This window comes from Chamaea fasciata, unplaced genomic scaffold (assembly GCF_029207755.1).
Source record: "Chamaea fasciata isolate MVZ Bird 193981 ecotype frontalis unplaced genomic scaffold, bChaFas1.0.hap1 SCAF_5, whole genome shotgun sequence".
Taxonomy (NCBI): Eukaryota; Metazoa; Chordata; class Aves; order Passeriformes; family Sylviidae; genus Chamaea; species Chamaea fasciata.
In genome coordinates, this window is record NW_027094090.1 from 35,181,552 (window position 1) to 35,205,955 (window position 24,404).

The following is a 24,404-nucleotide window of genomic DNA, read 5'->3' on the forward strand; positions in this document are numbered from 1 at the left end:
TTTTGTTCTAGTACTGCTGCTGCTGCTTAGCCATGGAAGCTTTTGCTGCAATATCTGGTTAAACACACTCTCTTTTTGAAATGTAGGCTTTCCTTCATTCTGATACGTGAGGAGTAATTTTCTGTCATTCCGTTGTTACTGAATAAGTATTTATAGACACTGATTATATACCTTTCAAGTCTTCTTTCCTCTGGAGTTTAAAAGTGTAGCATGTGTCATGAAATTTATAAATGCTTTAGAAACAGGAGTGCTTCATAGGGGAATGCCTGCATAGGAAAGAAGCAGTAAAAATGTCTCTGGTGCTCTTTAGAGTACTGTTACACCACACTTCAAATTGAATATGGATACCTTTGAAGACACTGTGTCTCAATTCATTAATATTTGTAAAGCGCTTTGTCTTGTTTGGATGGATGGTGCTATATAAATGCAAAGCCATTATTTATCATTTTAACATTTCTCTGTGCTTAAGTTTTTGAGTAGATTTTGTGCTATTCGTGCCCTTTCTTCTCCTCCAGGTGATTCCATTCTTGTTTAGATTTAAGCTCATCTTGTGTTTGAACTTGCTACCCTCTGTTTGTTACATTATCTTGTTGGATGCAGTCATCATTACTGTCATAGTGAACCTTAACTATGGATTCAGACATTGTTTTTTTCTTTTGATTGTTTTATTGCTGAGTAGTGGCTTCCTTTGCTAATGTGTGTGTTTGCTTAGCTTTTGACCACTGAAAGAAAACATTAACCTGAGCTGAACTTGAGGGCCTTGCATGTCAATATATAATCCTAGCAGTTAAACTTGGAACGCTAGAAAGTAAGAACAAATTAGCATTTAAACTTTGGAAAACTTCTTTGTAATACCAAATTACAGCTCATGAACTTGATAACCACAACCTGGATTTGCTACTGATAGCTTGGAATGATCTAAAAGTCTTACTCCAGTGTATACCCCTTTGTGTCTTTAAGATTGAAACGTTTCCTGTTTTACTCTGAGATTTGTTAAGGCTGTTCTTAAGGAAATGGCACAAAGGCTGCTAGGACATACTTAACTGCATGTTATATGTTTTCAAACTCTTTGTGTGGTCTTAACAAAAGCAATTCAACACTAACTTGAGACTGCTGATACTGGAGTTCTTGCTAGTTCTAAACTCTTCATGTGATTCTTACCAGTGTTATACTGGAGAGGTAACTTGCTTTGCTTGTCTTTCTAAACTTGCACTGTTTCAGAATTTCGTAGTCACAGCAGGGGTCTGTACAGACTGTACAACAAAAAACCCTATTCCTTTCATTATACCAATTTTCTTCCTCTTCCTTCATGAGGACTATCCCTAACTCATCTCTGGTATCTTTCTTCCAAAACTCATGGCTGTTCACATAGTGCTGTAGTCTCTCTGTGCAATTCATATGTCATGCAATCTTTAAACTTCTGTTTCCAAGCTTATTCACTTTTGTTGATGCATACTCAGTTCAAACCCTGTAGGGATGTCATGACTAGGTAGTGTCTTTGTATAACTGGTTGTCTTTTGTGTAATGGCTTTAAATTCTCTGTAATTCTCTGTGCTGTTTACTAGTGACAAAAATGAGAATTACAATTTGCACTTGAATTTAGTGAGCTTATTGAGCCTGGAAATTTTACAGGCTACAGAGAGTGAACAAAGTAAATGCAAATTTGCTATTTTGCATTTTTCGTTTGTTCCAAATTTCCTACTCAAACTGTGTGCTGTTGTACTATACATTAAAGATTGATTTGAATTTGTTGCAGTTGTGTTCAGAAAGTGAGCTAGAAAGGAGGAGAAGGAAATTTTAAAGTTTAGGGATCCAGTGAATTTTTTTTCACTTTGCTTGGAGTGCAGCTTTTTTCTTAAAGTGCTGTCAGGTTTTTTTTTATATTAGATAAAGTATGTATGCCATGTAATTGTTAGACATTTCAATATGGCTCCTGAATAAATTATTCAGTAATAGAATAAGTGTTATTTTTTCCTGCTTTATGTGTGCCTTGGATTTCTCAGGACTGTAGACTTCTTAAAATGAGTGGCATCGCTGGCAAGATTGTTAAAAAAGTCTTCCAAAAGTTTGTGTCTTGATGAGAGAAAAATATACTTTCTGCTTCAGTCTAGATCAGTTGCAGCGTCAAATCATGTCGTAAGATTGGAAGGAAGGTTGGGTCAGAGGTTAAGAGCAGTGCTGAACTCTGCACTAATGGGTCATATATGATTTTACATGTTTTTGCCTTAAAATGTTCCCTTAATTAAAATGACAGATTTTTTTCAATCTTTGAGACCATTCAGATAATTTTTTGCTCATTTTTTCACTGAAGTTGTAATTTCTGGCTGTATTCCGAAGATGGAGATGAGCAGTGTTCGCTTTAGATCATCTGAACCCTTCTTGTTTCACTAATCTTCTAAAGTAGCATCAGAGATATTGAGAAGGTGTTAAAAGGCTTAGTGATGGTAGTGCCTGGGACCTTATGTCCTCACATCTCTGTGCATTTGTATTTTCTCTGCCACGTTTGGATTGAACTCTGTCACTGTGGTTATTGACTGTAGGTCAACCACATGTAGGTAGTCTCCCAGAGAATAGTGATGATACACGGTATTTCTCGATACACAAGTTTAGTGGAGTGAGTCCTTGCAAGGGAATGCCTTTTGCTTTTCATCTGAGTTAACCAGCATACTGCATGTGTTTTGGATAGCTTACTTGTAGTTTCTGAGCTTTAGCATTTCATCGTCATGTTTTTCTTGAATTTTTGTGAGACTCAAGCCAAAGCAATTTCTTTGTCAAACAAACTGATGTTTTAGCCCTCTTTGATGAAGAAAGAGCAGTCGGCCAGAGATGATGGTAAGAACATGTTTGGTTTCCATGATTCCCATGGTCTTTTAGAGTAAGATCTATATGGTTGTTAGTAATAAGTAAAACTGTGTTTGACTTTTTGTAGTAAAATGTGAATGAATTCTGTTATCCTGGTAGAGTAAAATTGATTTGTTTTCCCCCATAAAGTAATTGTTGTGGAAGTGGTAGTATAGAATGTACAGTCAATTTCAACATAGTTTGAGAGCCTGATTCTCAGATTTAGAATTTTCTTTCAAAGGCTTCAATTTCTGTATATGTATTTCATCTCAGAAACAAATTGAGTGTTACAATTTGATCTCGTGTCTTCAAATCTGCAGTAAAACATGATATTTAAAACTCTGAATGGATTAATCAATAAACAGGCTCACAATAAGTACCCAGGAATTCCAGTGGTACTATACAGTACTGTTCAGCATTTTAAAATTTCTGTTATTTTCTTAAAAGTCAACAACAAAAATAGGGGTGTGTTACAAATGTACTAAAGTGTGTGCTTTCAGTCTTTTCTAAAATCAAATTGCAGTTGGATTGTAAGGCCACAGGCATGTGATGGTTAAAGATGCATTGGTTCTTTGAAGGTGGTTTAGCAGTTCCTGGCTGTCTTTGATGAAAGTTTCCACACCTCTTATGCTGTTGCACGGCATTGTAGGCAGAGAAATTTTCTCAGGCGAGTAGAAAGAAGACTTCATGAAAGCAAAATAGAGACATCTTCACCCGCACCATAAGATAATTCAGTAGTTCGTGAAATGCTGCTCTTTGAAAGGAGATCCTGGGTAGTCTGTCACTCCCTTGTGAATTTGGTTGCAAAGGACCGATTTTTATGTAGCTTGTTTAACTTGTGTGCTGAATGAAGACCAGCCAAATAGGAGTGCATTTAATAGAAATAGTTCTTGGACAACTTCAGAATTCAGCAGTATCCCGCAGTTCAGAATTTAGGTGATATCTGTAGAAAATGTTCTTTCCTTGGTGTTAAGCGTCTAGTTCTGACTTGGTTAAATTGCTGAGCTATAGATGTAGGATGATTGTCTTCTTAGAATGTAAAGTGTGAATGGTTTTGAAGCAGTAATTTGCAATTCTTATCTCATGGTTCTTTTTAAATACCACCCTGTAGTCTGAGAAGATCAAAGGGAAATAAACAACAAAATGACCCTTTGATACAGACTTTTTTAAACTGTAAGGCTTTTCTTTTCCATGTAAGTTAATATTTTTTCTTGCCTTCTGTAATGTGTTTGTAGTGTGCTTTATATTAGTTCCTCATCTTAATGTAGTTACTTTTTCAGAACAGTAATGTGTAAAGGATTGCAGCATGAATGGTTGGCTCACACAGTTGTCTTTTCTGCTTCTTTATTGGGTATGACTGGGGAGTCTCCAGTAATGCCTCTAAGCCACAGGCAGTAGTAATGTTTCTAATAACTGCTAAGCTTTTTGCCTTGGGCACTCTTCATTTCTGCCCTGCCTAAAAAACCTGAGCTTAAATTTGCTTGACAAAGATAATGTCTTACATTATGCTTCTCCTGAATCATGTCATGGAAACTTGCCTAGTGTTTAACAAATTCAGCTAAGCAGCCAGGCGTAGTCTACTGCCTGGTGTTGTCTTTTTGTTTTTGTTCAGAAACTTCACTCATCTGCCTAAATTTTAAACTAGTCTCTCCTAATCTTCCAGTTGCAGGCAAAATGTAACTGTTTCATGTAAGTAGTGTAACAATAGTGGTAGGTGAACCTGGAGTAGTTTTCCATGCATTGTTAGCTTGACAACTCTTGGCCTGAATATTGATACAACCTGCTTTAAAGATGTATTGATGCGTATGTAGCATTGTTCTTATAAATCAGGGAAGTAAGCCAAAGGAAATGTTGATGTTTCCTCTGCATTTAAAAAACAAATTCAACTCTCTTTTGAGTTTTAAGCATTTTGCATCAGAATTTTCCATTTCCTGATTAAGAGCCATACTTTATATGGAAAATACTTTAAACCAACACAAAAGAATTAATTTTTTCCCCTTTCTTTTTTTAACCTCTTTTTTCCCCCCTTTTTTGTGTGTAGTTTTTTGTATTCCTTTCTCCTTCTCATACCTCCATCTGTAGCTATCTTCCTGGTGCCTTTTTGGGGTTTTGTTTTGAGGAAGAGATAGGTCACTGTGTGCAGAACAGTAGCTAGCAGATAGGATTTGAATAGAATTTGAGAAATACCATGTTTGGAAAAATGCCCATCATTTAAGTGGTACCTCACAAAATAGTTGCCTGTTGAAAGCAAAAAAATCCAAATGACAAATAACCTAGGCTAAAAATCAAGCAAAATGTTCAAAGTTGGAAACAAAAGATGGATAGAACAATGCCTTTGATACTAAATGATTCTAGAGGAGTCCCTAAACTCTTGTCCAGTCTAGGAGCTGAAGTCAAACAGGACCCTTCACCTTACAGAAAAATCGATTGCCGATTTCACTGCCAAAATTGAGAGCAAGACTTAATTACCAGCATGCTACAAGGCAAGATGCAGTTTCCTGCATAGTTGTATGCAACATTACTTCAGATGAAGACTTTGGAAGAAATACTAACCACCTTCCAAAAACACAACAGAAGCTGCTATTTGGGCCTTTTTTATGACTTTTTTGTGACTGCCTCCCAGAGTTTTCTGAAGGCAGCTATTTTTTACTGGCTTGTGGAGGTTTTCAAAGCAAATCATTGCTAGATTGTATTTGCAGTTTTTAACCTACTAGTGACAGTTTTTGGTCTTGCATTTCAGGAATGATGGCAGTGTAATACCTTTCTTGGCAGGGGGAAGTGGAAAAAGAGGAGATGGATGGGGATGAGAAGGGAGCTAGGGCCAAAAAAAAGTTTGAAAGGTCAGAATACTTTTCTTTCTTTCACTTTATCTCCACATCCTTCTCTTTCTGCAAGAGATTCCAGGGTTTAATGGTTTCGGATGGGGAGAAGAACTTTCTTTCAAATTTCTTGTCAGCCTTTTTCTTCTTTGCAAAGGACCCACTTTATCCTCAATATGGATGAAATTGGGCATATGTAACCCTTGTACTGCCAAATCTGTGTTAAAATCTTCCTGTAAAAATGATTATGGTCAAACCTTCACTCAAATTTTAGTGGGGTGGACACCACCATTTTGAATTTCATTAAGTTGCTTTAATTTTATTTATAAATCTGCATAAACAAGGGCAGGGATATAATTAAAGTATGATTTTTAAGACCATTGTAAAGAGATATTTGGAAGACAGTATTTATATATTATATGTTTTAAGATCTGTTTAGAATTGTGGATTGTCCTGAGCCAGTGCTCTTTTGATTTTTTTAAATCAATTTTAATTTTTTTAAAAAGGATTACTCTAAGTATATTTTAAGAAATGGGTAGATGAACTGGTGTTCGGTCTGCTCCAATAATTAATTTGATCTACATTTTAAGTGAATACAGCCTTTTATATTTTCAGGAAAAATAAAGGTTTTTTTCATTTCAGAGTATATTGGAAATGTTGGTGTTTAGCTTAGGTACACATTAGATTGTCCTGGTATAATTCTGTACAGCAGGAAGAAACAGCTGTATATGCATAGCATTAATTTAATGGTTTTTAGTGTTAAGATGACTATTTTGAAAGGCTTTGTTTAGCAAAGGTTTTATGCTCCTCTGATTATTGCTTTTGTTTTTTGTCCCCCCTCTCTTGTGGTATTAGCTTTAAAAGGCCAAATTACTACTCTAAGTCAGAATAAATAACTTTCAATTTTCCATAGGAGCTGAAGTTAAAAGATGAAGAATGTGAAAGGCTTTCTAAAGTGCGAGATCAACTTGGACAGGAATTGGAAGAACTTACAGCTAGTCTGTTTGAGGTTTGTTGGAGTCTTCGATGTGATATACTTAAGGGAAGCTGAGCCAGATGTTTTGTGTAGAACCAGTACATTGTATGCTGAATTTTTCTGCAATAAGCACATAAAGGGATTTGTGTCCTGAAGACTTGGGTGTGCTGAAGTAAGAGCTTAAGAGAAAGCAGCAGACTTTTCACTCAGATGCGAGACACCTCGGTGAGCTTGTCAATCTGCCTAGACACAAAACGAAGAAAATAAGGGAAATAAATCAGCTTATTTTTTTGGCATAACTATTTTGAGACAGCTTCTCTGTCTGACAACAAGGCTATCTAGATAAGAGCTAAATTTGGGGTTGCCATGGTGACCAAATAAAAAAAATAACGTAGTTCCAGATGAATGGAGGTAGCAAGTACATAACTTAACCATGCTTTCAGCTTCTGAATTTTGGCTCTGGCAGCATGTAACACCCACGGACTTCAAAAGAAACATTAGTGCTGAGTGATGCACCAGGTTGAAACCTGGTTACCAAGTGAGAGGCCTGAACTTTCATTGGGACCTTTGCATTTGAGGAAAAGGCAGTAATACCAGCAAAGGTTGTGAGATTGTATTAGACAGAAATAAAATGCTAAATCCATAACTTGAAGGAGGATAGGTTCTCATTTTATCTCAGGAATATGTAGAGGAATGCTTTGGGCCTAAATTGTGGTATCTTTAACTGTCAGAATAAATTTCATAATCCATGGATGATTTATACATTTGCTAAATTCTAAGTGTAGGCTTTTGGTGTATGCATAAAGATATAACATTAGGTGTTTCAGAAGCAGTGTTTAAGCCTATGAGCTTGTATAAAATATTTGAAAATATTGACGTTCAAAAGTCAAATTACAAACTACATCCTGGTAGACCAAGGTTACTTAAGCAGTTCCTTTGTGTAAAAAAATAAATTGAAGATTGGAAGGGTATTTTATAGTATAAATACTTGTGCATGCTGAGGGGAGGAAAATGTCAGGCAGGTATTTTAACTCTGGAGGAATGAAAGGAAAATTATCAGTGAATTTTTTTGTCTATGACATTGCATTGCTCAGAACAGTGTGTCAGTTTGTTAAAAATATGTTTGAAATACAGTTTATTAGTAATAATAGTTTGAGTTTGAATTGTCCAGACTCTTACAGGCATGTTACTCTAAGTTTTCTTTTGTGATTGGATTTCACTTAGAGGCTCTAACAAGACATGGTGGTGAGATTTATTGATTTTTTTGCGCTGGGATCTGCAGCCCTTGAATTCATGTTTGATTTTGAATCCCACTATTTTCAGCAGCCATATAAATGGATATGCTAGGGCTTATATTGTTACATCCCAGTGGTGGATTGAGACTTGTTTTGCACAGCTGGGTGCATATATTACATTATTACACTGTAATAGCACAGTAACATGCTTTGCTTTCAAAAATGCATCACTACACAGAAACTGCATGGTCAATGTTAAATGTATTTGTACACATTGTATAAATGTGTATGTTCCCATTCCTGCATGTGTCTTGTTACTTACGAGAATTTTACAAACCCATATTATACAGTTGTATTGTATGCTAGTGGGAGCCAGATCTTTTGGTATGACAATGTATGAACTTTTTTGTTTTATTTATATAGTGTCCAGATGTGCTAGGCGCTTTACAGATATGAAAAGGATCCTATCCTAAGTAATTTGGTTGGTGGCTCTGACATTTCGATTTTTATTGCCTTCAGTAAGTACCACATGAGAACAGTAATTTGATTGTAGGCACAAATTGCTGGATCGGAGCCTAAACAAATACATTATACACACAAAAGGCTTAGAGTTATGAGGTAAAAGGATGTTGGGAAAACCCTCACTCCTTTTATGCTTCCTTCTTTATTGGCTTAGCCTTGTTTCTTTACTTGGATTGTTTTTTAGTGCTTTTTCCATTCTACTTTAAAAATGTTTATTAAACGATGAAGTGTTTTTATGCTGTTGTTTTGTCTGTTTTATTGATGGCAAGAATTTAGACTTCATAGTTGTTTGACTGGTTCCTTCATGCCGAAGTTTACAGTTGTCTAAAACTGGTTATTCTGGCTACAAGGAGGGAGAAGTTATTTTGAATATGCCTATGTTGCTTTTGTTGCTACTGGTTGAGTCTTTCTCATGGGGGTCAAGGAACTTGTCAGCCACTGAAGCGTGACTGGAGCCTGGTGTTCATGACAGGTATTGTTCCTGCTGGAGTGGGGTGGATGGAGTTGCTGAATTTCTGAATCTCTGGGTTCAGGACCAAGGAGAACCTTAGCTGGCCAATGTTGAATCAAAATCACAGATTCATAGAGATTATTTTTTAATATAGCTATTTCATTTCAGACTATTGCACATCCTAATAGTAACAAGTAGTCTTCATGAAGCAAAAGTATGTCATTAGTTGTGGATTTTTCGTAAATTTGTGTGGAGCATTTACACTAGCTAAACATCTTTTATAGGAAGCACACAAAATGGTTAAAGAAGCAAACGTCAAACAAGCTGCAGCAGAAAAACAGTTAAAAGAAGCACAAGGAAAGGTGAGTTTTTTCTGAACTTGTTTGCTTTGTATATTCACATGGTTTTATAACTGAAGTGTGAATCAAATATATGTAGATAGGGCATTAGCTGTATTCATTTTTAGAATATATACTCAGTTGTTTTGTGTTGCTTGACATATTCTTAGTGAACACCCATGGACACAGTGTTTCAGTGTCGTGTCAGCCAGCAAGGTGCATAGGAAACCAGTGCTACTACAGTATGCGATTGCCTAGGCATCTGTGTGTTAGTACTGTTGGAAGGTGAAGTTTTGATTTGCACCAAGATAACTGGGCATCTTTTTAAGTGATTTAATTTGTTTGTAAACTAATGTATTTTTTGTTTGTTAATGACTTCATCCCCCCCCGCCCTGTGAAGATTGATGTCCTCCAGGCTGAAGTAGCAGCATTGAAAACACTAGTACTGTCTACTTCACCAACATCTCCAACTAAGGAGTTCCAGTCTGGTGGAAGAACACCTTTTAAGAAAGGCCATGCAAGAAACAAGAGTACAAGCAGTGCTATGGGTGGCAGTCATCAGGACCTTACCATGATGCAGCCAATTGTAAAAGACTGTAAAGAGGTAATGTACAAGGATCGTTCTCTTTTTGCTGATAAACTGGATTTATTGTTTTGTTTTACTCACAATAAATAGAGCATATCTTAAATCTTCATTTAATGCTTACTATCTTAGAGTTATTTTTCATTAATGAAAGAACTTTCCTTACATACCAATATGTGGTGTTTTTTCCAAGTTTTATTTACCTTTAAGTCATTTAGGCAAGATGAGATAAGATTTCAAATATTGGAATTGCATGTGGTGATTAAAAAACTCCAAACAATAAGCCAAACAATCTAACTGAATGATAAGTCCTGGTGGCTTTTTTCTGAAGTTCATCACTAAAAGTTCATAAACTTCATAAAGTTTATACTTGCTTCACAAGCATTGTATAAACTGTCATAGAGAAGAGGAAGAGGCATCTTGTAGATCAGTAGTGGGTGAAAGAGGCCAGGGAAAAGATGAAATCGGTAATTTATTAGAGAACAGGTGATGAGTTGCTGGAATCCTGGAGCTTCTCTGTGTGTGTGGGTTAGAGTTTTTTTGTTGCATTGTTTTTTTGGTTGGTTTGTTTGCTTGTTTTTTAAATCTACTCGTGTCACTGAAAATGGGGAAATAATGAGGTGAGGGATTGGTACTTGAGTCCTTGGAATGGTAGTAGCAAAGATTGACCAAAGTGTTAAGAAGGAGCTTGTTTTACTGGGTGATTAGTAGAACAGCAGATGAAATCCAAAAAGCAATAAAGAGAAATGAGGAATTTAGGAAAAAAGTGCAACTAGCAAGTTTGCACTTGTGAACTTGGAAAGAGCTGCATTGTGCTGGGGAAAAATCTAGTGTCCTTGTTGACGATTGTCTGAAAACCCCATCTCAGTGTTCAGTGATACTCAAAGACCTACAGAGACTTACGAGTTCTTAGGAAAGGAATAAATAACAAAAGAAGAAGTATTATACTGCTGTATAAACATGTAGTAAGAGTGTTTTTGTACATGCAGCTATGATATATTCATCTCAGAAAGGACACAGTGAAAATACCAGGAAGTGTGACATAGATGGCCAAACCTAATGGAAAGATTTCTGTGTAGAGATACTTGAGGTAGAAAAAAAAATCTCTGCAATCTCAGGTGACATGGGAAAGATGAATGAACAATTGTTAATGAATTAATGAAAACTCTGGAAGCTAAAAGGAAAATAATTTCTAGTCAGTACATAATGAAACATTGTCACAAGGAAGAAAGATTAAAAATATGTTTAACACAAAGTCATGCAGAGTGACAAAAGAAAAGTCTTTCAAGCTACGTAGAAGATAGGTATGACATTGGGATTAGCAAGCTTCTGTAGCTACTGTCTGCTAGAAGTTTTGTGGCTGTAAAAGAATACGCATCACTACCCTTGCCCTCAGATGTCTCTTCAGCCAGCTCTGTAGTTGCTGGCTATTGTCAGAGGGGTAACGTGCTGTCTGGATCTTTATAGTTTATTTTGCCAGTCATCATTAACTGCATTTGTAGTAGACACCATTTTACTATAAACCTAGAAAATTAAGTCATCTTGCATTTCATACTCCGAAAAAATCAGATGATTTACAAGCTGCTAGTTCACTTTCAGTGGTATCCAGGATTTTTCCTTACTAAAACTGAATCCTTGTTGCTCTTCAGAAAAGGAGAGAACTGGAATGGAATCCAGTTACTTTGTAAGCATCACACCAAGTGAAATTTTTAAGTGTTGGGCAAGAGTGAGAGACCAGAGAAGTCTGTTTTGCCTCAGTTTCACATGGGGAGAGGGTGGTGATCGTGGAGGTCATGCTGCAGAAGAGCCAATCTGCCTGACACTTCAGTTAATTCACCTTTTTGTTGGCTGCATAAGGAGACACTTGAAGGCTGCTCAAACTAGTGGCTTTTTCTTCCAGTGATAGCCCAGGAAATCACTAAGAAACACATGAGTCTTCCACCCACTGGGACTTGAGTATTTTTACTTCTCTTCTGAGCAGGAGTATTTAGTTGAATGTACAATGGAGTGAAAAAAGCAAGAGTGCCTTTAGGACTGTAGCTAGGACATTGTTTTAAGCAGGGGATACATGCCTTCCCACCTGTTCCTGATACCCAGTGCTTTGTCATCTTGTTTACTGATTTTATTTATAGCTGCTCTAAGGTATTTTTTTTGCATTTCTGGGAGCTTGTGTCTGAAACCGTAGTTCAGTCCCTTTTTTGTTCATGCCACTGAGTTGTTACTCTTTGGATCTTACCCTTCTGATTTTGGGTGACTTGACTTCTAAAGGGGTCGAGAGTACCCTTACTCAGGGCTGTGTAGTGGCCCTTTAGATCCTTTTGTAGAGTCTACCACCTAGAGCTTTATGCTGTGGGATGGAGCTGCAGGTAAATACCGGCCAGCTCTCAGATTTCTTTGTGGAATGTAGACAGTCACAAGTCCAGCTGAAATTGCAGCGGAGCTAGAATGCTACCAACATCCCAGAGAAATATTTCCTAGCATGTGGTAGTAACCTTTAGGATAAATAGACATGTCTAATGAATTTAGATATTAAGAAGATTGAGATAAGCTGAATAGCTGCTCAGATCTCAGGCTGACAGATACCATCCCCTCACCAGTAATGTTGATAAATGCTTCAGTGTTGTTCAAAGAGCTGAGATACTTTGCTGATATATTTATTTTATATTATGATATTTGCTGATATATATATATGATATTTTTTGTCATATTTATTGCAATGAAAGCATAAAAATTTAACCGGAATTATTATTACATTTGACTCTATATTTAATTTCAGGTAATCAAAACTGAATCTAGTGAAAGCATATGTAAAGGCAGGGAGGAGATACACTTATATCATGCATTGTAGATTGAAAATTAAGATCATCAAGCTATGGTCACTGAACAATTTTTTTCAAGGCAGCTTCTTTATAAACTGTAGTTTGGGTAGAATTGAGTACATCTAGAAAAATAACCAAGTTAATAAGAAATGCATCTTAGTTTTTAGACTTCTAGAGTACAAGTAAAAAATGGATGTTTTTCTGCTGGTATCTCTTGATTGTATTAATTCTAAAGCCAGACCTGAGATAGATTTAAGTAATGGGAAATGTTCCTTTAGGGAGCAAGTTACACCTATTGAATTCCACTTGTACAATGAAGTTGGTGGCTTAGCAACTAGAACACTTATGGATTAGCTTAATTAAGATAGTTGTTCGTAATTGTACCCGAGCATACTGCAAGTGGCGCTAATGAAAACAAATTTTCCAGTAACCTGCTCAGGTAGGTTACTTTTCAAGGAAAAAAAAAAATGAAAAGAAAAAGAATAAAGTTTAACCAAAAGCTCCTGAAAGTGATGAAAGAACTCCCCAAAGCATAAATGTAAAAAATGGCAAGGTTCTGAGAACTCAAAAGGGGTGATGCATGGGGAATGAAAAAGAATGAAATTGGTCCAAGGCAGCATACTGACCTTTTAAATAGGATTAAAAATCAGTTTTTAGTAAATGCTATTTCACCATTTCATCATCTTTTCTTTTGAGTTCTACAATATTTTAAATTCACATCCTGGCTTATGTTTCTCCTGTAGGATACATCCTTTCTATAGTTTTAGGAGTATAGGTCTGCTGTAGTTCAAGAAAGAGATGTAAAAAGGGCAAAAGGTGCTGAAACAGAATGTCAAAACCAATCTGAGGGTAGTGTTGCACCTGGGGACCAGGAGGGTGCTGCATATCCCTTTGGGACTGGAGTTAGTTTTATGTGCTGGATTAGGAGCATGTGTCAGAAGCACTCAGCCCACTCTGCTTGGCTTGTGTCCTGCAGCAGTGTTGGAGCCCATGAAAGGTCTTTCTCAAGTAGCCCTACAGCAGATGATGTGCTCTGGGAGCACCTCAGTGTGCTCTAGCTGTTAGTGGGTAGCAACCCCATGGGACAGACTGCCCCATAATGCAAATAGATTTTTAATAACAACTTAGTACCCATCTCTGGACCACCACACTGGGTAGGTGCCATCATACTGCTAACTGACCTCAGCCTGGAGATGACAAAACAAGGTGTTTTCAAAGCAGGTAGAATTAACTTTTTCCTAACACAGAACACAGTTCATCTGAGCGGGATTTAATAGGTAATATTAGCATTTCCTCTTTGACTAGAGGAGCTGTGGGGGAGCAGGCTCATAAATCATTCCCAGTAAACATCCTTGCCTTTGTGTTGTAGGGAGGTGTAGGATAGAGTTTTGGCATAAAGATGAAAAATGAAGAGTAACAGTGTACTTTTGACTGAGTTGTACTTTGACTTCCCGTTTTCTTCTCTTAGTGTATTCAGTGTGTTAGTCTGTTTCCTTTTAGTGTTAGGACTCCAGCATGTTGGAGTCAGATGCAGCATGAACATGTAAAAAATCTAGGATTGCAGTTGTTTTCTTTGAATTTCTCTGCTTTTCTTAACTTACATAAATGGAGGTGAACTAAAATACTGTAATGAAGATGCATGAAGATGAAAACTGTTTTCCGGCCCTTCCTAAGTTTTTCAAAGCTGTCTGCAACCTTAGGAAACGGGGGAAAGGAAATTAGCTTGTCTCTGGTGTAGTGGTAACCAGTAGATGCATTATCTCTGTGTATTGAAAATTTTATGTTTTGATTTGCTTGAATTTACAGGCTTAGGAAAGTGGATTTATGAAGGAATTCATAGCTGAACCATGATAGCATTCTTTCAATTTACACATTGCATTCTTTCAATCTTTACAGTACAATAGAAAGCATTTTAATGCTTATTATTTACCTGTGGATATTTGCAAATGATGGACACGAGTGTGATAATTACATTACTGAAATATGTGTATCTTTGTGTGTTCTAGGCTGACCTGTCTCTATACAATGACTTCAGATCTTGGAAGGATGAGCCTACTATGGACAGAACATGTCCTTTCTTGGACAAAATTTATCGGGAAGATATTTTTCCATGCTTAACTTTCTCCAAAAGTGAGGTAATGGAAATGGTCTAAATGTGTTCAATGATGTCTTCCCCTTAAATATGTTACATGGAGCCAAAATACTATTATATTGTTTTCGATGTGCAGTTTAACCATTTTTGTTTCATTAGTGTGTGACAATTTACAGTGAGATCCTAGAGTTTGGTCTGGAGTATTAAAATGACCATTTTTTTCTTCACTATTCTATTCCATTTATGCCCTTTCAGATATGGCCTTTCTATGTCTAGTTCTTCAAATGTTACTCCTGTCTATTAGAATCTGGTCTTTGTAGGAGTGGGTGGAAGTTTTCTTCCTGATATTTCAGATACAGTGTCAAAGTTGTGTTCTGTCGCTTTATATAGGGGGCAAAAGAGACCAATATATTTATTTTTGTGGACTGATTTTCTTTCACGTCAATCAAAGCAGACTGCAAGCACAGTCTGAGTCTTTTCCTGAAGAGAGGTTTGAGTTACAAGAATTAGACTTTGGGATTTAAGATTCAACAGGGGCAGTTGGGAATTACAGTTTTAGAGGAATCAAATTATGAGACTTTTTTCCTTGTGTTATTCCCACACATTCTCCCATACAGAAGAAAGACGAGAGTTTTACCTGTCCTGGGAATAACATGGAACTGATTACGGACCCAACTGCTTTACTTAGGCTTTGCTCTTAAACACCATTTACAGGCTGTACTTGTAGTATCAACCAGGAGGGAAAAGGGAGCATGTTCTCAGATCTTTATTAAAATAAGAACAAGAAATTTTAAAGTCCTAAGTACTGATATTCTTTCCCAATAAAATTAAACACCTCACATAGAAAATCCTACGTTTTTTTCATAGTGTTTTTCTGTTGTTTTCAGGAGGTGTTATTTTCCCATGCTTTTCATCTACTGTTACTTGCTGGCCATAAACACATGCAGTCTTTTAGTTAATTGTATACCAGTTTGTTAGGGTTGGTGCACAGCATCATATGAACATCTCTCACTAAAAAGTTTACTTGGTTACTATGGGAATTACATTGCTTCTGCAGTATATGTAAGTAGGCCATCCTGTTGACTTCTGCAGCGACTCAGTTTTGGATTTTGTTCTTCATTGGTAATAGAATTACTGTTGATTTGTATTGCCTTTTGAGGGAAGAATGAGGCTTCTAGCACTTGTCAGTTACACCATTTATTGTTTCCAGATGCCACATGAAGTGACCAACTTCTGTTTTATTTGGCTGTTGATAGGCTAATGTGCAGTTAATCCAAACAATAAATTACACATGCATTGTGTTTTTGAATAATTGAAAGTATAGTTATATGAATGGTTGAAGTATTGCATTAACTCTCAGTAGCCTGTTGTGTGTATGTGTAGTGTTCTGCTTTTGGGAGATGTCAGAGAGAGTATTTCATATAATCTACTTTAATAGTACATTCTGGTCTTAAAAGAATTAAAATACAATAGAAAAAATGTCTTTATTACTTAGTAGGAAGGAACCTTGGTACAAAATTATTTCATTCGTAATGTTAGTTGCACCTTTTTTAAAATCAGGTAGCAGCTGTTACTTGAAACAGTGGTCTTGGGCAAGTGTTCAGTCCAATCAAGCAAAATGGCCACATTTCAGTGTCTCATGATTGTTTATAAGGAGTGAACCTAAAAAAAGCTTAGCAAAGTTGTATCGGCAATTGATGGAGAGACGGGAAGACTAATTTATGATCAGAATTCGATTTTACTCAGGTTTTCTAAGAACTTATATACCATTTCAGTAAGGTTAATAATTTCTACTACAATAATTAGGTTAAAAATCATACAAGCAACTGATGCATTTTACAACGTCTTTATCGTAGGGAGTTGATTGAATCTTTTCCCTTAAGCAAGTTTAATCTCATCTTCTCGTAAGCTCAAAGTTTTGTCTTTGCCATGGCATCCTAGTCACTAGACTAGCTGTGATAATTAAGTCTGTCTTGCTCTCAGTCTTGTGTATTCCCACAAAGTTGCACTTTAAGTAGACTAGTGTCTGAAAGTTACAACTGGCTTTTTTATATATTGTTCAGTCTTAGTTGTTTGAACGCCTTGCTAGACGTGTCTTTAGCTGAAATATAGTGACATAACATTTACTTGTTTCATTCAAGATAAAAATGTATGCAGCATAATATTGTATTTTTCATGGAACACAATAAAATTAGACCAATTTTTTAAGATAAACTTTGTACCTTATTGTCTCTGACAAGAGTACAGCAGGTACAAATGCATGTGCTGTTTGGGTGTATGAGGAAAGGCTGAAAATACAGTTAGTGTTTTAAACGTGCTTCGCTACATTCCTGGCTGTAAAGGAAGTTAGGTTGCCTCAGGGAAGGCAGGGTTATTTGTAGGGCAGAATTTAAACATGAGCCTGGAAAAGGGACCTCTTGCTCATGATAAAAGTGAAATCTTACTTATAATAGAAGTTTTGTTTGGTGGGTTGATTTTTTTTCCCCCGTGTTTTTAACTTTCCAGAAGAAGAAATATGTCACTGCTTTGAAGCAATGGATGAAGCAGAGCTGTTTTTAACTGCTTTCTAAATTTCTCTTGCAGTTGGCCTCAGCTGTTCTGGAAGCTGTTGAAAACAACACTCTGAGCATTGAACCTGTTGGCTTGCAACCTGTTCGATTTGTGAAAGCTTCTGCAGTTGAATGTGGGGGACCAAAGTATGTTGGACTAACACGGGGATAATCTTGACTCATTTAAGATCTCTTGGCTTGAGAAAAATGCTATCACTGATTACCTCAGTCAAATTTCTGTATCTTAAATTTAATTTCCTAAAATCCAAGACTTCAAGATTGTTGTTACAAATTTTGTGGGAAAGTAAGCAACTAATAAATGAAACTCAAAACCCTCCCCAAATATAGAAAAAACCTTATCATTTGGGGAGAACTTGACTTTAGCTTGTTTTGATGCATTGACCACAAAAGTAACATTCATCTATTTGGAGAAGACCATTCTGATACATAAACCAGATGGTTTTGAACTGGGGGCTCTCAGCTGGAAAGCATCATGAAAGAAATAGGTCTTGAAATAGTACAGGCTGGGTTTATGACATCTGGAGTACTTGTGGCAAAAAAAAAATTAGGACATACATAAGACACTGACAAAGCTAGCTGAAATATTTGAGAAATACAAAGAGAGTTAATCCTCTGAATTTGAGCAGGAGGAATGTAAGTGGGAATGAAGATGAATGAGAGTTTGAACCTACAGTAGGAAGTATGCTTGAATGACAGGAAGGAAAGTTATTTTAGAAATTCTGGAATAGTCCTAGAGAAATGTGAAGCAAGACTTGTTGTCAGGTACTGATACGAACATTGAAGTTGGGTGGGAGGGACTTGTCTGAGCCACTGGGGCTTTGATGATGTGGAGAAAGAAAGGGATTGTAGGATACCTTAGTGGATATCAGAGTAAGAAAGCAAGGTCAGTCTTGATATTAATCTGAAGCCTTTCAAATCTTGAGAAAGACTTGACCTTTCTGTTGGAGGTATTTTGGACAAGTTGACAATTTGCTCTGTAATACGTGATTTGAGAGAGCTCAGTTTTACAGTAGAAAACTTGGGTCAAAGTGTTTTCTGACTACTTCTGATTTTTTTTTTCTTTCTCATTGCCATTGCTTTTTAACCCTTGTTTTTCCTCTGTTGAGTGAAAGAGAAACTGCAACTGACACATCTCAAAATTCTTTATTTTCTCTTTAAAGAGGCTGTATAAAATGAAAATTTATGTTTTGTGTGTTTTATGACTTAGTCTTTGATCCCTTCTAGCCTGCAAAGTTCAGGCATCCAAATGTGTTTCAGCTTCCTTCTGTCACTAGAACACACTTCTTGAGCTGTAGCAGCCTCTCATCAGAAGGTCCTACACCAGTAATGGAGCTACTCAAGGGGTAGTGAATTCCTAAGATCTGCCACTGTAAGCTGTGTTCCATGAATGCAGTAGAGAATCTGAACAGTCAGAAATCACTGAAACAAGTCATTTGTCATTAAAGAACGACTGGCAAATGGATTTAAAGTTATTGCGGTTCAAGCAACTTTGCTTCATCTTGATGTGATGAAGTACTTGGCTAGACAGGAGACTCAACTGTATTATTCAGAAATTTCTGTAGATTTTTAACCTTTTTTTCTCCAGTGTAGGATAACTTTTAAATCAGAACTTAGAAAATGCTTAAATATTTGGCAAGATAGAGATTAATATTTTGAGATGACAATGCACAAGTTATAATTCAGTTATTTTAGATATACCAAAAAGTCAGGCAAATTCTTTTCTCCCTTTTCCACTTCTTCTGTAGTGACAAAAACTTCTGTGGTGCTGCTTGTAGATAAGTAATAGGTAAGGAATCTGCAGTACTAAAGTGTAATTTGACAGCAATTGTGCTTTGCCTTATTTATTATTACTGGCACTGAATAGGAAACAGGTGTTGCAGTTTTCACTGAATCCGCAAAGCAGTTTCGGGTTTTTATTTTTATGTGGTGAAAAAAGCTTTTTTTATTGCAACTATCTTCTTAAATGGGTAACTTAATATGGACAAATTGAAAATAAACAATAACAAAAGTGAGAGTAATGTTTTTAAAGAAATCATTTTGTTGTATGTTTGCATTTTGTTGTACACCTGTGGGGGAACAGATGCATAAAATAGTGGGTTACAGGCCAAGCAACATAGTCAGGGGTGGAGGACAGAGAGCTGTGGTAGTAGTACAGAAAGGTTCTGAATATATGGAAGTTACTGAATGGTAACTGATGGTGTGTAGTGAGTGCTGCCTTGACAAAAGACAGCTGGGTTTCCCCAGAAGATTCACATAATTGTCCCCGTGGGGAACAAAGCGCTGAGCTGCATGTGCTGTACAACACAAAACTGAGTCACCAGCAGGAGCCCTCAGTATTTAACTGGTGTGATGGAAGATGAGGTAGAGAAGGCAATTATGTAACCAGAATTTATAAAAAGGGTTTTATTTTCCTGGCATTGAAAGTTTGTCTTCTGACAAAAGCTAGACTTAGATTGTGATCCAGCTTGCTCCAGCTACTTTAGGGTTTCTTGTATCAATGAACTGTTGTCAGTCCTCATAAATTGCTGTGGAAAATTGTATACATGCTTCAGTTTTCTCCTGTTTTAGATGGTTCTGTGGACCAGCTGCAGGCAATTTAAAAGGGCCTATCAGCCACTGTTCAGAACCACAGAAGCTTACTAATTTTTGTTTCACTTTTGAAAGACAGCTTGTTGTTAGACTCCCCAGTTTCATGAGGTAGAAATGGGAGAAAGAAGAACCAGCAGCTTTTAAAATTAATGAAACAGTGGTTGCCATGACAACCCAATTCATCTGAGATGCTGTAATACAGACATTCTGAATAAATCAAATTCTTCTAATCTTTAAAAATGTATTGTTTTCCTTAATTGTTCTTTTTTGGGGGGGACAGTTTGTGGTGACTACTGACCTTTCCTGAATACTGCATAGTTGCAATACACCAGAAGTAAATCTGATTATTTTACTCTCACTTTTTGTAATGGTAACAGAAAGAATTACTGCCAGACAGGCCATTTTCCTTTGTCCCAAAAGATTTTATACTCTGAATGTAAAATATGATTTCAATTTGGGCATAAATGCAAAACTGGATTTAAAATGCATCTCGGAGAATTGACTGTGCTTGTGTGGAGCTGATTTTTTTTTAAGGATGAAATACAATATCAAGCAGAACTTTAAAAAGTCTGTTTAAATGTTGGCATCAACTGATAATTTAAAAAATGTTTATTTGACATATCAAGAGTTATTTAAAGAAATCCGCTGTGCCGGAGTTGTCAAGCCAGTTTAAATTAGTGAATATGGAAGTGTATTCCCAGAGCTGAAGAAAGTTTTAGAATTCAAAAAAAGCATCATAACACACCAGTATTGAAATTAAATTAGGCCTTGTGGAACTAAAATAACTGACAACATAATGTAATAATTGTGGCTTGTAAAATGAAGGTAGAGACTCATCTATCTGTGCCAATATGAAGCAGTTACATTAACACCATAAATGCATGTGTTTGGACGTTGTCAGATTTTTTTATTGAATCATGTGACCTTTATATTTGTAGGAAATGTGCTCTCAGTGGACAAAGTAAGTCATGCAAGCATAGAATCAAATTAGGAGATTCAAGCAGTTACTACTACATTTCTCCTTTCTGTCGTTACAGGGTAAGTAGATTTAGTATGATTTAATTCTGTGTAGTAGTCATTTAGCTATTTTTTCCATACCTCTATACAAAATTACATTAACCACCATTATTTTTATATGAGTTTAGATCACTTCTGTGTGTAACTTCTTTACATATATTCGATACATCCAGCAAGGACTGTTGAAGCAGCAAGATGGTGAGTATAAAAAAATTTGTATTTGACCTACTAAAGAGACATTTACATAGTGCTTGTTCCTAAAAGTTGCTCTCTGTGCAGTGAAGTTGCTAGCTGTGGTTATCAGCTAGGTTATCAGTTGATGGTCATCATTGTAATTTCAAGAATATGGTGATATTTTACTCTCCAATGAAGTTATTTTTTAAAACAGCAAATTATAATGCATTGATTTTCAGTCCATTTAAAAACCCCATATACAATAAGACATGTTAATGCAAAATCTAATTAGGGGAGTTAGTCACAGTTTTTCCACTCAGTAGTCAAAAATCAAATCTCTGTCACAGAAAGTGGAGGTATTTTGGACGCAAAGAACTTCAGTTTGGTTTGATCTGGGCCATTTCTTCTTCAGCTTGGTGTTTTGGCATGTCTTCTCATTTTGAACAGTGCTGATTGAGGCAGCTGTTCTTGTCAGTCTGGTTTTTTCAGGGGGAAGTGGCAAGAAAGACATTATTTTGGGTTAAATTGAAAAATGTTAACAGGTAACCTTTTATGTATACAGAAAACCTGCAATCATTCATCTGAGTGCAGGCGGGAAATGAGATCATGGCAGTAGCCTGGCCAAATCTTGGTTAGGGCTCTGGTTATAAATGTAAGGCTTGATCACCCTCCGCCCCAAAAGGAAAATGTGGTTTTTACTGCCATTGCTTCAGGCTGTGGAATGGGGGGTGGGTTCCCTACCTTTTTGTTACCCAGTTGCTTTGGTCATGTCAAAATATCATATTCCACTGCCTATTTAAACCGTGTCTGCACAATAGTTCAGAAATTTGCTTAGCTGTGCTATGTGTTTCCTGTATGTCCATATAAAAGAAGATGTTTGTGAAAACATATTTGTGGTACACCTAGTTACTTAATTCTGTAATTTAAAAATACTACATGTTGGAGGCATAGTTCTGTCTTCATTTTCTAGACCATTTTACCTGTTTATCACTATAAAAGGAAAAGAAGATGATTTGACTGTGTTTAAACTGCACACAGTTGATTTAATTGTATTTCCTATCAAGGTCAAAGAATATTGCCTTTATAGCTTCCAGTCCACATTTTTTTTGAAACTGGTCATATCACTGAGGCTCCCAGAAATACTGAACACAGATAGTGGAAGAAATATCATTAGCCCTGTGTCAGTAGGAAATTAAAATATTTGCTTTCATTGTGAAAATGTAGGGGTTTTTTTTTTTTTTTTTTAGTTCAGTTGCATTTTTGAAAGTAAAGTAATATTTATGGATGTCTGTGCATTTCATTATTCCAGTTTTCAAGTCTCTGTGGATTGCTTCATCAAGAATTTGGCTAGAATTAGCCCTGCTTTGCTACCTCACCTATAGTCATCTCTTCCTGATGTTTCCAAATTTCAAGAGCTCAGGATTTTAGCTACACCCAAATATTTCTAACCTGAAGTACTCCTGAGGTGATAGATAGACTTTTTTTACAAAAAATAATGCTGTTAATTTTCAATGTTAAAGGGTCAAGGAATTCACCAGAAATTCAGCTGTTTCCTATACTTAATTATGTTTAATAAAACCTTCAGATGGTGATAATTTTTACTGATTTACTAGCATCACTGAAGATCTTGCAAATGTGTTATTTAAGTTTTAATATGGTTTGTAGTTAAAAGGCTTTTACTTTGACCAAAAGGACCTGTGAAGTTTCAACTGAAAATTCTTTACTTTGCTATTGAGATAAAAAAAAACCTAATTAGTGGTTTTTTACATCATATAATGAAATATTTTCAACATTATCAGATTGATTTATTCTTCCCAAGAAACTTGTAAAAAAAAAAAGTTTGGTGTTTCAGCTCAGTTGCCATCTTTATCACTAGAACATAGAATTTGCATTTCTGGCTTTATATAAGGATTTCAACAATACATTCACAAGAATGTAGGCACTCATCATAATTGTCTGTATAATGTGCTGCATGCATTTCTACTAATGCACCATATAATTTTTAAGACAGAAGTCACTTTTACAAAAGTGTTTTTTGAACTATGGTGGGGAAGACCTTGTAGTTGTTGTTCAGGTTAATGATATTTGTAGACATTTTACATCAGGATCTTGACTGCATGGAAATTTCATCTTGAATAATTATATACCCCATGATTTTGATTTGTATTGCTGTGACATCTAGAAACTTAAGCTATGCAGTAGGCTTATCACTTTAGGAAGATACAGATGAAATAAGAAAAAAGGGTCTTTCCTACCCAGTTTATTGTTGCTAGCAGATTAGTGTAGGAAAAAAAGGGAGCAAGAAAGATTATAAATGGCAAAATTATAACTAAATTACAGATTCTTTGGTGAAACAATTTTTATTCAACAAGCTTTACTTTTTTTTCTTTTTGTAGTCATTCAGTTTCACAGAAAATGAATCAAGGGGCAGGAAAGCTTAAATAAGAAACTGCAATTAATTGAAGCTGACAGGAAGTACTGATATAGTTCTGTTCCCCATTTTAAAGATATCTAAAATCTGAGGAATTTTTTATGGGACTCTCATTTAGAATGTTTAGAATTTGTACTTGATCAAATTTTGTCATAACCAAGCACAATTAGCCCTTACACATACTAATGCTGGTTTTACCAGATGTTTGTTATAAAGTTCCCTGAAACTCATGTAGAGTAAGGCAGCCTTGAATACATCAGTAGAAGTAAAACGTGAATTTGGTATATTTAATGATATTTCTGTCTTTTTTAGTGGATCAGATGTTCTGGGAGGTTATGCAGCTGAGACGAGAGATGTCACTAGCAAAACTTGGCTATTACAAGGAAGAGCTCTGAAACTTTTTACTCTTGCGCGTGCATGAACTTCATTGAATATACATAACTGAAATTGCTGAACCTTTTTTTGTCACTTGATATTTATTTCCACAAAGTGGGTCCAAAATCTTTCTCCATTTGCAGATGGCACTAAGAAGTACTGTGATTGTTTTAAACTGACCTATGCTGTATATGCGTACATATAATACTTAGTTGAACAAATGTGGTAAGCACTTGCAGGTGTATTAGTGATTGTAATTTACATTTAAAGACAAAACTTCTGATTAAAGTGTTAATCTGAAACAGTCTCTGTCTTCTGTTCTTTGTGATACAGAATGATGTGAACCTCCCCATTAGGACACTCCAAAATGTAAAATTGATTTTGTGAAGAGCAAAAAAAAGCCTGGTATTTTCTTCAATGTAGTGTTTAGATACACTTATGTAGCTCTCTATGCATATATGCCACTACAGTTAACAGCTGGGAGAACTTGGAACTGTTTGAAGTGCTGCTTTCATATACTTGTAATTTTTAAAAATATGTTTGTAAGAAGAGAAATACATATAGTGAAGTCA

The 24,404-nt window shown here is 36.1% G+C and overlaps 1 protein-coding gene across 3 annotated transcripts in view; it reads left to right on the forward strand.

The window, feature by feature from the left end:
- Positions 1–24,134, forward strand: part of RAB3IP (RAB3A interacting protein) — a 33,208-nt gene extending 9,074 nt beyond the window's left edge. For 2 of the 3 annotated variants that reach the window (XM_066183236.1, XM_066183235.1), the window contains 8 exons: positions 6,574–6,669; positions 9,129–9,206; positions 9,583–9,786; positions 14,591–14,719; positions 17,260–17,372; positions 20,774–20,873; positions 20,981–21,050; positions 23,770–24,134. In XM_066183236.1, coding sequence (XP_066039333.1) covers positions 6,574–6,669; positions 9,129–9,206; positions 9,583–9,786; positions 14,591–14,719; positions 17,260–17,372; positions 20,774–20,873; positions 20,981–21,050; positions 23,770–23,852 — 873 coding nt within the window. In that variant the 3' untranslated portion in view covers positions 23,853–24,134. The remainder of the gene's footprint in view (positions 1–6,573; positions 6,670–9,128; positions 9,207–9,582; positions 9,787–14,590; positions 14,720–17,259; positions 17,373–20,773; positions 20,874–20,980; positions 21,051–23,769) is intronic. The other variant, XM_066183237.1, reaches the window with a different exon arrangement.
- Positions 24,135–24,404: the final 270 nt, after the last annotated feature.